The sequence below is a fragment of the Capsicum annuum genome, unplaced genomic scaffold, assembly GCF_002878395.1.
Source record: "Capsicum annuum cultivar UCD-10X-F1 unplaced genomic scaffold, UCD10Xv1.1 ctg1716, whole genome shotgun sequence".
Classification (NCBI taxonomy): Eukaryota; Viridiplantae; Streptophyta; class Magnoliopsida; order Solanales; family Solanaceae; genus Capsicum; species Capsicum annuum.
The window spans coordinates 1-16,611 of NW_025822807.1; the positions used below are offsets into that span (position 1 = coordinate 1).

General features: G+C 33.4%; 1 protein-coding gene across 2 annotated transcripts; it reads right to left on the bottom strand.

Annotated features, from left to right (window-relative positions):
* Window positions 1-604: 604 nt before the first annotated feature.
* Window positions 605-15,886, bottom strand: LOC124890429 (pentatricopeptide repeat-containing protein At2g33680-like). 2 transcript variants are annotated; one of them, XM_047402278.1, is made up of 3 exons: window positions 12,607-15,886; window positions 2,221-2,326; window positions 605-909 (listed from the first exon to the last, which is right to left on the bottom strand). In XM_047402278.1, exon 1 carries the CDS (start codon window positions 15,727-15,729, stop codon window positions 13,564-13,566), a length of 2,166 nt encoding a protein of 721 aa, XP_047258234.1. In that variant the 5' UTR covers window positions 15,730-15,886; the 3' UTR covers window positions 605-909; window positions 2,221-2,326; window positions 12,607-13,563. The 2 variants fall into 2 exon arrangements, with proteins under 2 accessions (XP_047258234.1, XP_047258233.1); XM_047402277.1 differs by lacking the exon at window positions 2,221-2,326.
* Between the last annotated feature and the right edge of the window lie 725 nt (window positions 15,887-16,611).

The window sequence follows — 16,611 nt, forward strand, 5'->3', positions numbered from 1 at the left end:
ATATTATCCCCTCTCATGAACACTATCTGTACTGAAGGAATAATGAGGAATTATAATGCATATCTAATTCTATCTCAACTGGACAACTCATAAGGATGAGGACATAACTTTCAACTTAAGGGACTTAACACACTAGGGAGCTCCTCACAAGCCCCTTTGTGTGACTTCTGAAGTTTCTGCTACCAAATCTGAGAGCATTACCTGGGAGAAATTAGAACTGGCTAATTATGTTACCTCAAGAATAATACATAGATAAGGAATTTTTAGGTAACATATGAATAGACAGAAGATCCTGAGAAAACAAATTTCCTGCACGATCTAGAGTAGGAAAGAAAGAAAACTTTTCTTAAATGCCTCATAGCCTCTCGAAGAGAAGTACAGACGCCTCTGTACCATCATTTCAAAAGACTCTACTAGACATGGCTTCACAGACACCCTAGGACACTTGAACCTTGTGCTTTGATACCAAGTTTGTAAAGCCCCAAAAATCTTTCCCGAGATGTCACACAGTGCTTTGGACCACAAGTGATCCCAAGCTAACCCTTTTACTAGCATAACTCATAAGCAACTGAATGATATGCATAAAACAACTGAGTTTACTGTGTGGAAATAGAATAATGGTTGAACCTGGACATAAAAACAATATCAATACAACTTTTACATTCTAATAAAGTCTGAAAGAGGGACTAAAAATACATAACTGACTCTAACTGACATCTGTAGAGCTTCTACTATACTGACTATAGATAGCTAGGATGTGACCCCAACTATCAATAATCAATACATGAGAGTAAGGAAGTAAAGTACATAAATAACATCTAACTAAAGTCCCTTAAGTAGGAGGACTCATCATCCGCTGGCTGAAATCTGCAAACTGTCTGAATATGGTATGCGTGTTGCAACTCGTACCTACATTATGAGACAATGTAGCACATAGACATATATATGGATCGGTAATTTGAGGATGTACTGAGTATATGGATGTGAATGCATAAGTAAAACATAATATCAGTCATCATAATTTGTAAAATGATGCATGCTAAATGTAAATGACTCACATAAGATGGAATATCTGAAATACTAAAATATATAACAATAGGAAGCAAAACATACTTTATAAATCTTGTGATCCATAACATTTAGTTCTAAAAATTATACTTGTATTCTCCCTTTAAATCATTCTGACTAAGTGTAGAAGGACTCACTACTGAATCTGAAATCTAAAAGCTGAAATTTGTAGCTATTATCTTTTATGTAAGGTATAATCTGAGTAAAACTTGTGAGCCTTTACACTTAGATTTCTAAAAGCTTTTCTGGTCTTCTTTTACTATTAAGGAGAATACTGTATCTCTTATCTGAAAGGAAATACTTTAAAACTATTCTGAAAACTATTACTTTTATTAGTAGGGAGGTTCTCTTAAGCAACATAAACCATGTGAGCTAACATAGAGTCCAACATTTTGCCCTCCTAAGAAAGAAACCTCACGTTGAAGAGAGGTGTCATACTCTTGTCAGGGAGTATGTGATCGATCACAAGCTAAATCTGTCATCCATATAAATGGGAATAATCTGAATCTGTACCTACGTTGGCTACGTAGTTCTGTGGAAGTAGGATGCGCTAAACCTACACTTCCCTCTCGGTGCTAAATACTACTCTCTTTTTATTTGCTACGCTCATTCTGTTAGAAATCCATTTTAAAACTAGCATAAGGGTTTATCTAAAACGAATTATGCAATCATCTGAGTAGATCTTTAAAGAAAGCTATATTGAGTTCTATAATCTGTAATAATCTGTAAAGTGGATTTCATAGCTAATATGATGATTGAAAGATCAAAGTTTTACTAAAAATCTATGAAATAATCTGATAATAGGAAGTTTAAAGCAACATTTTTTTTCAAAATCTCAACATATAATCTTGGGACTTAAAACCCACATAGCAAAGTCATGTCAAAATATCATAGTAATCATGCTTGATAATAATGTCAATGATAATTCATCTCAAATCTGGAAATTTCTGAATTAAGCATGAAAATATGAACATAAACATGTAATTCAACTTTTAAATCATGGGAAATCTCATAATCTTGCAAATAATGATAATGGGTATAAACCCTAACTTGAAAATCATGGGAAATCAAATAAATTGCAGTAAATTTGTAATAAAAAAAAAGTTTTGGGCACAAGGATGAAAGATTTATACTTTTTCAAACCCCACATACCTTGTTGGATGAACTAGATGCTAGAACTTGAATCTTGGATCCCTATTGATGCTTTGGAGATGAATTATTGGAGTTCTTGACTTGGCGATTCCAAATCTTGAGTTTCCTTGAAAGGTTAATGGAGGAATTTGAGTTTCTTAGGGAGAAAGCTTGATGATCTAGGGTTTTGTTTGAGAGAAATTTGATGAAAATTGAACGTAAGGTGCTTTGGAGGGGTTTAATTCAATGTTTAAGACAGACTAGGGGCTGGGAGGATGACCAAAATACCCTCATTAAACCCCCAAACAAAACTAAAAAATTCAACATTTTGCAAAATGGGTGGCCACCGCGACACGCTACTATTGCGATGGCTCACTGGAAATCGACAAACGGGAACTAGGCAGACTCCGCAATACGGAGCCATCACGGTGCCCCTTTGGAATGCCATTTTGGCACATGGCACAATGCGCCATTATCACGTAGGTCCACTGGAAATTGACAATCGTCATTTAAATCTTCTCCGCGACGCGCTAGTGACCGAAATGACGGTGTTTTACGACTAGAACTTAAAATAGCCATAACTCCTTCACCGAGTGTCAGATTTAGGTAAATTTGGTATCGATGGAAATCTTATTCAATTTTCCACACAATAAAAAGTCAAAATCTTGAAAATACCGCATAAAATAAATAGTATTCATTTTTGAAGAAATATTTTGACATTCTGGGGATGATTTTAAGCTAGGAAAAGTATGGGGTATTATAATATCTCTATTTTGGGAACATTCATCCTCGAATGTGGCTAATTAGACTGAAATTACTGAGGAATCATAGGTTATAAGCTATCATGCACAATTGAAATAAACTATGTGACTGAATCTCAACGTAGTGGGCTACTAAACTGATCTGTGAGTGTATGAACTTTCATGAAAATAGCTATATGGCTTAGATCGAAGCGATAGAGTAAACTTAGGGATAACAATTTCTTTAGGCTAGATCTGATTTTGTCAGAAAAGAATGAGAGATTTATGACATGTAAACTTCATGAAACTCGGGGCATCACATTATCTTGGGATCACTTGTGGTTCCAAGCATCGTGTGACGACTTGGGGGTAGTCTCGGATCGTTACAAGAATTTTTCTCAACCATTTATCACGAATAACGTTCAAGAGACAAATTCAGATTTTTGACTTTATGAGCTTTGAATTTTAGAACTGTAACTTCAAGTTCTAATAACTTTATTTTAAAATTCATATATAAGAACATTGAATGAATTTATTAAAAATACACTAATTGAGAAATTGATACACAAATTTGGAATTCTACCTCTATCCTCGATCAATTTCTTGAAAAGGATAATTCATCACCTTGAGGTTTTTTAACTTTGCTACTTATGCTTCTGCTTTTTTGTGTCTAGCACTGTTATTCCGTTTGCTATTTCTAATATTCTATCTATAACCACATGTCAACACTTCTTTGATACTATGAAATCTTTACCAACACGTCCTGACGGTCACAGTGAGGTATGGTTGTCTACATAAAGTTGTTGGAAGTCATAGGTTAACACATTGTTGCTGCAACATTTCTTAAGTGTTTCTCTCACAAAAAGCTAAGGTTTTAATCTGATGCTGAATCACCGATGGAAAAGTAGAGACTATGATTAAGAGTAAAAAAAATACTAGAATTCTATTGAATTGGCTAAACTTCTCATAGTCCTTATTTACAATAATTGTACTCCTTGAATAGAATTTTGTTAAGAAAAAAATAGGATAGTGGCCCACTAACTTCTACTATCACTCAACTAGATAATAAATTCAAAAATTCTACTACTTTCATTCAACAAACTACTTACTTGATAAAATTTGATTAACTAAAATGCTAACAACTGAAATATAAAAATAATAAAACACAACATTGATTACAAGTATCGTAGCGAGTAAAAATTAATCATATATTGCATTCAATAATTATTTTTCAAGCTTTTGCCTCTTTTAGCATGTATCAACTGAAAATTCATTACAAGCTGAAAAAATTAACAACACCAACATTGTCATATATATGAAAGGATTTTAAAAGAAGATTGTTCAACTTTTTATCACGATAATCTCAAGTGACTACATACAAAAAATATTCAAGGAGGAGAAGTTTTGTTCAACTTTTATCATAGTAGAGACAACATAAGTAACACTGTATTTAGTGGACATTTTCTTACTAATATTTTTTCGATGCAGCACGACTATTGTAATTAATATAAAGGCTATGATAGGAGTTCTTGAGTTCATTGCATATCCATCAAGGATGTTGGTCTTAAAAATCTTTAAAGCACCCTGCGATAGCGAGCTTTTAAATAAAAATATCTTTTATCCTAAAGTATGATTTTACCCTCATTTTGATTTCAAAATTCATTGTATCTATCCCAAATTAATCAATCAATTCTGATTAAAAAATTTAGATTAATTAATCATATCAGTTATGAATTTCACACCTATATTTATTTCGTGCGACACAAATGCGGCACTCGACATGAAAATTTTTTGCAACTTAAAATAGTACTATAGCAGACCTTAATTCTTTTAATATTATTCTTACTTCATTGTTAAGTTGCAATTTAAATAGAATTATTAATAAAGTTCTTATATCAGAATAGTATCCTATCAAAGAATATGCTTATGGTTATTAGTAAATTTATCTGCTATGATTTTCACCCTCACACTCTTTGTTCTAATTCTATTTGAAAGCACAACGTTCCCTTAAAAGAATACTTAAAAAGAACTAAAATATCCATATCATTACTTTGAGTGTTAAAGACACCAAATACTATGATCAAATAATTATCTGATAGAAATATGTAAAAGGAAAAACAGATAAAAAAAAAATCTTCAAGAAGATGTTCTGTAAAGATACATGAAACATATGCAAACTCTTATTCTATAATTAACAAATTAAAGAAACATAAAAATATCTAAGGTGAAATCCTTACTAATCATTAACTATAACATTATCATTTGATTGAGCTTCTGCAACCTCTATTCTTGATGTGTTCTTGGTTCGTTTTGTACAAGAGGACAAACTAGGCAACTAATGTGGACGTTTGATGCACTATTGAAACAAAACTTAGGAATAATTGTATATCTAATCGATTCATTCTCTAAATTGTATATCGTGAAAGTTGATCTGGTCACAATTAATATTTCACCTTTATTTTATACGCATAATGTTGGAGAAAAATAGAAGTAAACGAACTCTCCTCAAGACCAACAGGATATTTAATGGTATACATTTATGTCTAAGATATTTTAACCTCATAATCTTTTATAACCAACTTATTTGCATGAATTTTTTGGTAATTCGAGAACACAAAAAGGATCACCTTCCAACACTCCCGCCAATGAAAGATTACTTTTTTATATCGGAGTATCTTCATCTTTTCTAATTTTTTATTAGTCAAATAGAAAAAATAATGTAGCTGTCATCGCATGTATTAAGATTATCAGCAATAGCAAGCCAATAAAATTTTTCATTCACAAACTTATCTCTGAAATTCTGAACAGCCCCTAAATTGGGCAACTATTAATACATTTTCAAAACTCACTATTTAAACTATATAGGTGAATCTCGACTTGATCTAAACTTGTAGTATTTAAAATATACACTACGTTATAATTATCATGAAATTCATCATATTAAAATTAATTATGTGCAAATCCAGCCTCACTGATATAGGTCTAGGAATAAAAAATTTCTTGAACTTTCTAATTAATGAATTTCATGTAACATGTTAGTGGATGCAATAGCAAGATAAATCAACACATTTATTGAGTCACTAATCAAACATGTGTGCAGGCATTATTCAAAGGATAATCCAAGTTATATCCCTCATAACAAAGTTATTGAATAAGGTACTAACAGAATAATTCGTAAGAAAGTATTGATATACATTACTAGATAAGTAGTTGTGTTTGACAAACACAAGAATATGGTGTGTGTTATCTTTATTATCAGTATTTACACAATGAAGATTCTTGATAAATTCAAGACTAGAAATTAAAGTAAGTTAAGATTTTGATACATAATTAAATCTCAAGAGGGGTATCAGTATTTGACAAACACAAAAATATGGTGTGCATTATCTTTATTATCAGCACTTACACAATGACGATTATAGATAAATTCAAGACTAGAAATCAAAGTAAGTTAAGATAGTGATACATAACTAAATCTCAAGAGGGGTATCACTCAAAGCCTTAAAAGAATTTCTCTGATAATTTTTTATGACAGAACAGGAATTTTCAATATTGAATTTGCTGATAGAATTTGAGCATGGATAATGAATTTACTTTATTTTAAGTGCTGATGAAAAATTTGAACTTCCTCAAATTTTATTTTGACAGTATAAAGTTGAGCACTTTAAGGCAACTTCAGCTATGGAGGCAACAATATTACCACAGTTGAATTTAAAGGATGACAGTAATAATTTGGGCCTTCTGGTCCTGAATTCTTGTTTGATGTCTGTACAACTAAATATTTTACAAATTAGACAATTTATCCATATGTTAGTGTTGTTTTTAAATTCAAGGCTATATTTGAATCCATATTTCAAAGCTATATATCAAAATCATGTGAAAATATAAATAAATTAGCTAATTTATAAAATATATACCAGCAAAGACATCAAACAAGAAATCATGATTAAAAGATCCAAATAATATTGCTCCCCTTTAAATTAAATTTTGGTAAAATTGTTGCCTCCATAACAGAATTTACATCAAAAATTCAACTTTGTGTTGTCAAAATTTAATGTGAGGAAGCTCAAGTCTTCCATAAACAGCTAAAACAAAGTAAATTCACTGCTCATTCTCAAATTCCATCAATAGATTCAATCTTGAAATATCTACTTTGCCATCAAAACTTGTCACTGAAATAAGGCTTTCGGTGGAATCTCTCTTAAAATTTAGATAGGTATAGAAACCTTGACTTACTTTGATATCTAGCCTTGAATTTATCAAGAATCATCTTTACGTAACTATTGATAATACATATTACACACCATAGTCTTGTGTTTGCCCAAGACATGACTTATTTGATTATGAATATCAATAATTTTTAAAAAATCTTCTGCTAGTTCCTTATCCAATAACTTTGTTATAGAGAAATATTGCTTGGATTATCCTTGAATGATGTCCATACACATGTTTGAATTGTAGGTTCAATTAATGAATTGATTTATCTTGAAAATGAATCTACTAACATGATTATACGAATTACATCAAAAGGAAGTCTAAGAAATTACCTAATCCTAGATCTACATTAGTGAAGCTTGATTTGCACATAATTGATTTTGAATTTGATGAATTCCACTATAATTATAAAATAGTGTGCATTTCAATACTAGAAATTCAAATCAAGTTGAGATCCACTTATATAGTTAAACAATGATTCTTGAAAAAGGTGTTGATGGTAAGAGGCAATTAAGTATTTCAGGTAAGTTTGTGAATGAAAAGCTTTATTGACCTGCTATTGTTAATGGTCTTAATACATATGAGGGCTCGTACAAAAAAAAAAATTAATTGGGCTAATGAAAAAAAGGAAAAATAGAGATGTTCTACTATGAAAAAGGTAGTCTTTCACTGGTGCGATTGTTGAAAATATTCTTTTTGCATTTTTTATTTGTCAAAAAGTCATACAAATGTGTGGATTATAAAACATATAGGGTTAAAACTTCATAGACAAAAATATATAATCATCAAATATCCTATTGATCTTGAGGTTGGTTCATTTACTTCTGCTATTTCTCCAACACAATGCATGTCAAATAAATTAAAGGTGAAATATTGATTATAGCTAGATCAACTTTTATAATACACAACCCAGAAGATGAATTGATCAGATATACAGCAGTTCCTAAGTTTCATTTTAATATTGCATCAAACATCTACATTAAAACTCAATTTGTTCTATTTTACAAAATAAATCAAGAACACATCAAGAATAAAAGTTGCAGAAACTCAATCAAATGCTAATATTATAACTAATGACCTGTAAAAACTACGGCTTAAATACTTTTAAGTTTCTTTAGTTTGTTAATTATAGAATAAGACTATTCATATGTTACATGCATCTTTACATTATATCAGTTCGGAGATCTTCTTTATCTTTTTTGTTTTTGCAATTTTTCATGAGACAACTATTTGATTATAGTGCTTGGTGTCTTCAACACCCTAAGTGAATAACATTGATAGTTTATCTATGTTTTAGCATTATTTTAAGAGGACATTACACCTCTAGATTGAATTTGAATAAAAAATGTAAAGGACATGAAAATTATAGGTGATAAATGTGCTAATAACATTAGGTATATCTGTTGGTAGGATTGTTGTTTGATACAAGGCTTTCATGAATAATTTACTTCAAATTGAAACTTAATAAGGAAATATGAATAATGTTAATAGAGTTAAGGTCTAATATAATACTATCCTAAGTTGGTCGACTCTTTATATATGGTGATGTACCAGTGTTAACATAACATATGTGTAGATGTAGAATTTGTGTATGGTTATGATTTAATCAATTTGAATACTTAGACCAAAATTGATCCAGAATTCAAGACAAATAATATGATTTTTGGAATCAAACTAAAAGCTAGGGTGAATTCATAATTTAGGCCTATGCTTTTTATTAATAAAAGATATTTATTTTAAAAAGTCTACCACTAGAAGTTTCTTTAAGGATATTTAAAGATCAACATCACTACTAAACGTGCAATGAACTTAAGAAGCCAATCATGACCTTTATATTATTTACAATTGTCATGTTGCTCCAAAAAAGTAGTAAGGAGATGTATTTGTACTTAGTTACAGATCCTTTAGCAATGTAGCCACTAATGAATCTACGATAATAGTTAGCAAATCCAAGAAAATATCTAAACTTAGTCACCTTCATGGATGCCTCCTATTCTTAAATAGCCCGCACCTTGTCCTCGTTCAGACGTAATCACACCTGGCTAATGACATGACCCAAGGAGGGTACCTCATGTTGGGAAAACGCACATTTCTCTCATTTAATGTAAAGCTCATTCTCTCACAAAACCTGAAAACCCTTTTTTCAAGTGCTCAATATTCTCCTCCAAGCCCTTTTTGTAGAAAACTATGTCCTCTAGGTACACTACCATGAACTGGTCTAAATAGGGATGAAAAACCTTGCTCACTAGTGTGAAAGAGGTAGTGGGTGCATTGGTTAAGCCGAAGGGCACCACCAATCACTCGTAGGCTCCATATTTTATTATAGATGTTGTCTTTGATTCATTCCCTTTTGTTATACATACTTTGTAGTAACCCTTTTCAAGATCCATCTTGGTAAAGTATTTAGCACATCTAAGTCTATCAAATAGGCGATCAATAAGCAGTATAAGGCGTTTGTTCTTCATTCTTACTTTGTTGAGTTCCCTATAGTCTATGTATAGTCCCATCCTTCTTTTTTTGAAATAAGACTTGCGTTGTATAGGGGATTTTGATGGCTGAATTTGACCATCTTTGCACAACTCTTTCACTTGTTTTCTTAGTTCATCCAACTTAGGTAGAGCCATATAAAATGTTCCTAGCTTCGATCGTACCTCGAGCATAACATCATTATTCTCTGGTGGCATTTCTTATTGGGCATTATTGTCTTTACCCAATCTTGCAATAGTGACTATAACATCGACCCCCCCTTCTTAAGGCCCTTCATAAGCTGCACGACCGATAATTTTACTTGTCCTTCCATTTTTGAAAGCTTAAACATGGGTGACATATAAGATCGTTCTCACTGCATAACCAAGAGTTGTAGGGGGTATGAATAGATCATAGTATGACTTCTTTGGAAGAAATCCTATTTAAGAATTATGTCAAAGATATCTATAGAAGTGACGGTGAAGTTGGTTTTGCCTTGTCACTTGCTCAATATGATGCATACTCATTTAGAAACTTTGTACACTAGAGTTAGTGGTACATTGACTGTATTGAGGTGACCATTGCTTGGATTTGAACTCAACCACAACTATGTTGTTGTTGCCTTGGTCATGATCTTGGCTTCCGCACCTAAGTCGATCATAGCCCGAGCAGATAGATCATCGATGGTGATGTCCACACATTGGATGTTGTATTCTTTCGGCCTTTATAAATGCTTTGAGATATTGTCACATAGCCCACTCGAGCCTAATTGTATAGTTCCCCACCTTGTTTTTGGTGTTGTGCATCTTTTTATTTTCGTTTAAGTAATATGACACCAAAGGTCTTTATTTTGGGTCACCTTGCATAGCCATGCAGCACACCGCATATGTGGCTGGCATTTTTCTTCATTATATGTACCTTTCTCTTGGTATAGTTTTGACATCCAAACATCTTGCCATCACCATTGATGTCGTGATTCTTGGGGTACGGTTGTTTCTCCTTGTTTTTGCCATGATCTTCTCCATCTTTGTTATGACTTCTTCTTGTTTCCTTGTCTGTACCTTTGTTATATTTGTCATGCTTAAAGTTTGTCAAAGATTCAGTATGATGGCTTCATTAGTAGTATTAATATGTCGACTTTCTACTCTGCCTTGGCCTAATTTTGTAGCCCAACTATGAAGTGGAACAACATATCTCATCTATAAGGGTAAGAATTTTAAGTGTGAGAGCGGTGCACTCCTTTACGTATGATTGTATGTTGTCAGTCTATTTCAACTTTGAAAACTTGCGCTTCACCTCATAAGGCATTATTGGGTAAGAAAGTCATTCTGAACTCACTCAAAATTATTCCCATATATAGATGGTGCAAAGCTCTTTCTCCATCTCAGGTTCCTTTTGTTTTCACCATAGCATGGCCATCTCCAAGCTTTTTTCTCATCACTCTTAACCTTGTTGAACTTTAAATAATTCTCCAAATCACAGAAATTTCTCTACCTCTTGTGCATCATGAGCGCCTTTGAACATGGGTGGCTTTACAGCCTCAACCATGGCCTCTCTCTCTTTGTTGTATATCGCGAACCCTCCAGCTTCAATTGGCCAATTGAGTGCCTCTATGTTGGCCTTCATGGTCTCAATAGTGCTTAATGCTTCCATGAGCTCTCACTCCAAGGTAGTGATAGTTTCTCGCATCTCTAATTCTGAATTTTTGTGCCTCCCTCCAATTCTTTTCAGATGTTTTCATTCTCCTTAAAGAGTCTTGAGTTGGTTGTCGATCTTGTTTAGAAATTGTTTAGAAATCTCCACAGTCTTCCTCGTTGTATCAACCCTTATGATCCACTTTAATCCCAACGTGACGTCTTGGGACACCTCCTCTTTTTTGTCCTTACTCGCTTAGCGGTCGAATGTGAGTAAGATGTTAGCGCTTCACTTGGTGTAGGGTCAAACAATAGTTTCTTACTCTTCATATGATTATTTCTCCCTTTTTGGTGCTTCTCCACAGTATTCTGTTTAACATTGGTGGTGCTAGCAGCATTAATGTCTCCCCTTTTTTTCATTTTCCTAGTATTAATATTTGCTTTGATACCACGTTGTCACGAACATAGACCCCTACTAAGTATCTCTTTGATACTTGAAAACTTGCTTACGAATTTTTCACGATCTTACAAACTCCAGTAAGACTTTTTGACACTAAATCGCTAAGAGAATGCTAATTTCAAGAAAGATACAAGAGAATTTCTGAAGGAAGCTTTTATATTACTCAAGAATTGAAAGACTTTTGCTTGATGGTTTTACAAATGAATATCCCTCTATTTATGCTGTCAAGAATTGGAAGACTTTTGCTTGATGGTTTTATAAATGAATATCTCTCTATTTATGCTATTTACCTAATGACTAAAATGCAAATAATAATTATCCTACAAGTCGCTCATGTTTATAAAATAGTCCTCTCTCTAGAGTTTTCTACAATGCTACAAAATTTCAAGAACTTTTCATGCAAATCTAAGGAATTCTAGAATTTTTCATGGAAAATTTTCATATTTTTCTAGAGTATACCATTAAGGGACTAGCTTTCTTTCCATGTAAGCTTTCCACATAAGCATCTTTATGCCATGTGGCACCTACATGACATGAATGTAGTGGGTCATCACAATTGGCTTTTAATAGAAGTGATAAAGTAGTTACAAAAGCTATATATTTAAACATAGCAAATCAACTTAGGACTATAAACTGAGTAATGAATGTTGGGTTTAACAGATCTCATAATTTTTCATGGTGATCACCTAATTGTCACTAGTTATGTATAAAGTTTTCTGCACTTAAGTGAATTAAAAATTTTATGTAACAAAATTTAGAGTCCTTGAGAAGCAAGCAATCATATCAAGAATATTATGAATATACTGTTGGGACTAATTTTAGAGATAAATCTTTTCCCAAAATCAATTAATGCCGATTTATCAAAAATATAATGCTAGATGCGGAAGCATACCTAAGTTTATAAGCGCCATAGCGATTCTTCATTTGGTGGTTATCGATCTTCCAAATTAAGACATGAGCCGCCACTCTCATTTTAACAATGGCTATCATAAACAAAACCTACTTTTTGATTTGGGACAATAACTTTATTTTTATAAAAAAGTAGGTTTAAGTAATTCTAATTTAGTCCATAATTAATTTAAAAATTACATCCGGATATTTATACATAAGACCCCATACTTAATGAGGGATTCCTTTAGGCCCATTAAGTTTAAACCTTAATATAACTTTAATTTTTGTCAGTCGTTTACTGATATACAGCAGTCAACATACAATTTTTCTCCATATATGCAGGTCCATAAAAGTTCTAACATATCCAAATTAATACAAAGTAGTTGTAAAAGTTTTGAAATCTTACCCATTCAAAAAGAACAATTATATAAGCCGTCTAATATACTTGGAGAAGTAGAAAGTCAGCTTGATATTCAGAGAAAAGCGAGAGAGCAAGATGAATTTTGAATGAGGAAAAAAAAAAATAAGACTTGTAAGCAAAGTCTATAAGATAAATAGTCATGATATTTACAAAAAAAAAAAAAAAAAAATTAAACCTCATTTATACAAAGAAATGAAGCCTAAATAGAATTCTAGCCTTCTTTAATTACTGATTATCCAAGGTTTTAGTCATTGAATATGGAGTCTTTTTATGGTACTCATTCCAAGTCGCATAAATAAGTAATCTATGCAGAGAAGTTGACAAAAGTTTCTCAATGCATCACTTTTTTTCCATAAAGACTTTTGACTACCAATAACATGTGTTTAATAAAAACCAAAATCTCCAATTTCATAGAACAACTACTGTATTAGGCAGTATTTCAAGATATAATATTAGGTTTGGATTAAACAGAACATTTCTAACAAATGGTTGAAAAAAAAAAAGACAATAATTTCCATAAAAGCATATGGAATCATTCTATAACTCCTCCAACTCTAAGCAAGGATCAAAATGTGGTTTGTATCCCTCATCTTTCATTAGCTTACTTAACTTCCATAACTCTTTGCGTACATGTATGATTTGTGGATGCAACTGATCTCCAACAACAAATACATGAAACTGACTCTTCAGCTCAATCCAGCTACATCCAGGCTCTTTGCTTACTCCACGGAGATTCATCAATCTTCTCACGCGTTCAACATCCTCCAATCTTCCCAGAGCTGAATAAATACTAGAGAGTAGCACATACGCTGAGGACTCTTGTGAACCCAATTCTATTAACTTCTCTCCAGCGTATGCACCTAATTCATAGTTTCTATAGTTCCTGCAAGCACTTAGCAAGATACGCCACAAACACAGACCATGGTCAACTTGACTTGCTGCTGATACGATAAATTCCTTTGCTTCGTAGAGTTTTCCAGCACGACCAAACATATCTACCATACACGCAAAATGCTCTAGCCTAGGTTCTATCCCAAACTCATTAGACATCATCTTGAAAATACTCCACCCTCTCTCAACCAAACCTATGTGGCTACAAGCGGAGAGAATATTTACAAAAGTAACATAATCTGGTTTTGTTCCCTCAAGAAGCATTTCCTCGAAAAGTTCAAGGGCATCAGTGCCGCAGCCATTCTGAGAAAGACCTGACATCATTGAGTTCCATGACACTAAGTCCCTAGCAGGCATCCGTCTAAAGACTAGATTACCGTCATGGAGGCTTCCAGATTTTGCATACATAGTTGACAGAGCACTTCCAATTGGAACTTCAAGACGAAACCCATGCTTCACTATATGAGCATGAATCTGCTTCCCCTGTTCCAAAGCAGCAAGGCTAGAACAAGCTTTTAACACGCTCGCCATTGTCAACTCATTGGGTATAACACCCTCCTTCAACATTCTACAATACATACCCATAGCATTTTCGTTATCCCCATTCTTTACATATCCTGCTATCATGGAAGTCCATAAGACTATATCGGGTTCTTTCAAATAATCAAAACCACTTCTGGCATCACTTATATTACCACATTTAGCATACATGTCTACTAAGGCAGTCAGAATATACATTTGAGGCTCAAATCCTAACTTCAATAGATATCCATGCACCTGTTTTCCTTCTCTAAGTGCATCAAAATCACTACACGCATTAAGCACCCCAACCAGAGTGTACTCACTCGGATTCATCCCACTGTAATGCATCTCAGAGAACAACTTCAACGCCTTCTCGCAATCCCCATTCTGCGCGTAACCTGTAATTAACGCAGACCAGGTTATCGAATTCTTTTCAGAGGAGAGCTCAAACGCCGAACATGCATCATCCAAACTCCCACACTTCGCATACATAGTAACAGTAGCATTAGCAACAGAAACAGTCCACAAATATCCATTCTTCAACGAAAGACAATGAATTTGCTTTCCTACATTAATAAACTCGGGCAATGCAATCGCACTAAGAACACTAGTGAAGACAAACTCATTCGCATCATCCCCTCGCTCCCATAACATCACCCTAAACACCCCCACTGCCTCCTTGACCAGCCTCTGCCACGCATACCCAGATATCATCGTAGTCCAAGAAACAGAATTTCTCTCAGGCATTTCATCAAACATCTTGCGCGCCTCCACAATATGATTCCTCCCAGCTTTACAATACACATTCAACAAAGAACTCCCGACAAATACATCAGATAGATAACCGAGTTTGAAAGCAAGACAATGTTCTTGCTTCCCAGTAAACCCGGCATCCCCTAAAGACGAAACAGCAGAAAAAATCCCAGCAAAGGTGTGCGGATTTGGGAGCGCATTTTCCTGTCTCATTTGCTTGAACAATTTGAGCACGGAAATGGAAGAATCTCGACGACCCGATTGAGAATACCCATTGATGAGACAGTTCCATGAGACAACATCTTTGTTCTGTATTTCTTGAAATGCTAAATGAGCGTCGGACAAGCGGTGGCATTTGGCGTACAAGTTGACAATGCTGTTGGATAGGTAAATGCAAGAAGAGGAAGAACCGATTTTAATAAGATGAGCGTGAAGAGATTGGCCTTTCGGAAGGTTAGTGGATTGAGTGTAATGGAGTATTTTGGTGAAAAGGGAGGAAGAGGATTCAATTGCCACAGATATTGGGCCATAACTCATGTCATAAGTGAACTTTCACTCATTCGCTTCTCGGCGGCGCCGCTATTTAAATTAGGCTGTTTTCTTTAGAGGGAAAGTTCAAATTTTTGTGTACTTTGATTTTACATTACTTTGTGATTTCGACCATCCTAATAGTACCATGAAGATGAGATATTTTACAATAACATAATATATTTCCATGTACTGAAGTATGGAAGGGGTAAAGAGGAGTGGCGGATTCAGAAATTTTACCAAGGTCACAAGTAAAAGTATGAATTAATCGAAGAAGGTTCGATATTTACTATATATACATAAAAAATAATGTTAATCATATATATAAAGTATAATTTTTCGTCAAAAAGGATTCGAATAAACACCCTACCATACATGTAGTTCCACCCCTGATAAAGAGTATGCAGTCTGTACCACTACCTCAAAGAGGAGATTGAGGCTATTTTCGAAATTAGGGTAACAAATGACAGTAAGGAGCAATATCAAAACATATAGTAACTGAACAATACTATCACATACAACAATATTACAAGCGAACCCGAAACAACATATATCGATGCGAAGATGAGATATTTTAACTTTTTTCTTGGTTTGTGCTTATAAATCTCATAGACATAACAAGATATCCAACTTTAAAATTCAATCATAGCATAAATGATAGATTAAGGTTGGAATTTATTATATGTATATTTAATAAATTTGTACGTAACATAAGATTCAAACTAAAGTTAGTGTATTTGAATAACGGTAAGTATTGTCTTATTGTAAAGTCTTGAAATTTTTTTATTTTTTTTTGGCTAAGCAAGAGGCATGATCAAATCGGGCATATGGAGCAAACATTTACGACTTTTTGACCGCTATACAGTGAAGGAGCCACGGCCAACGAAGGGT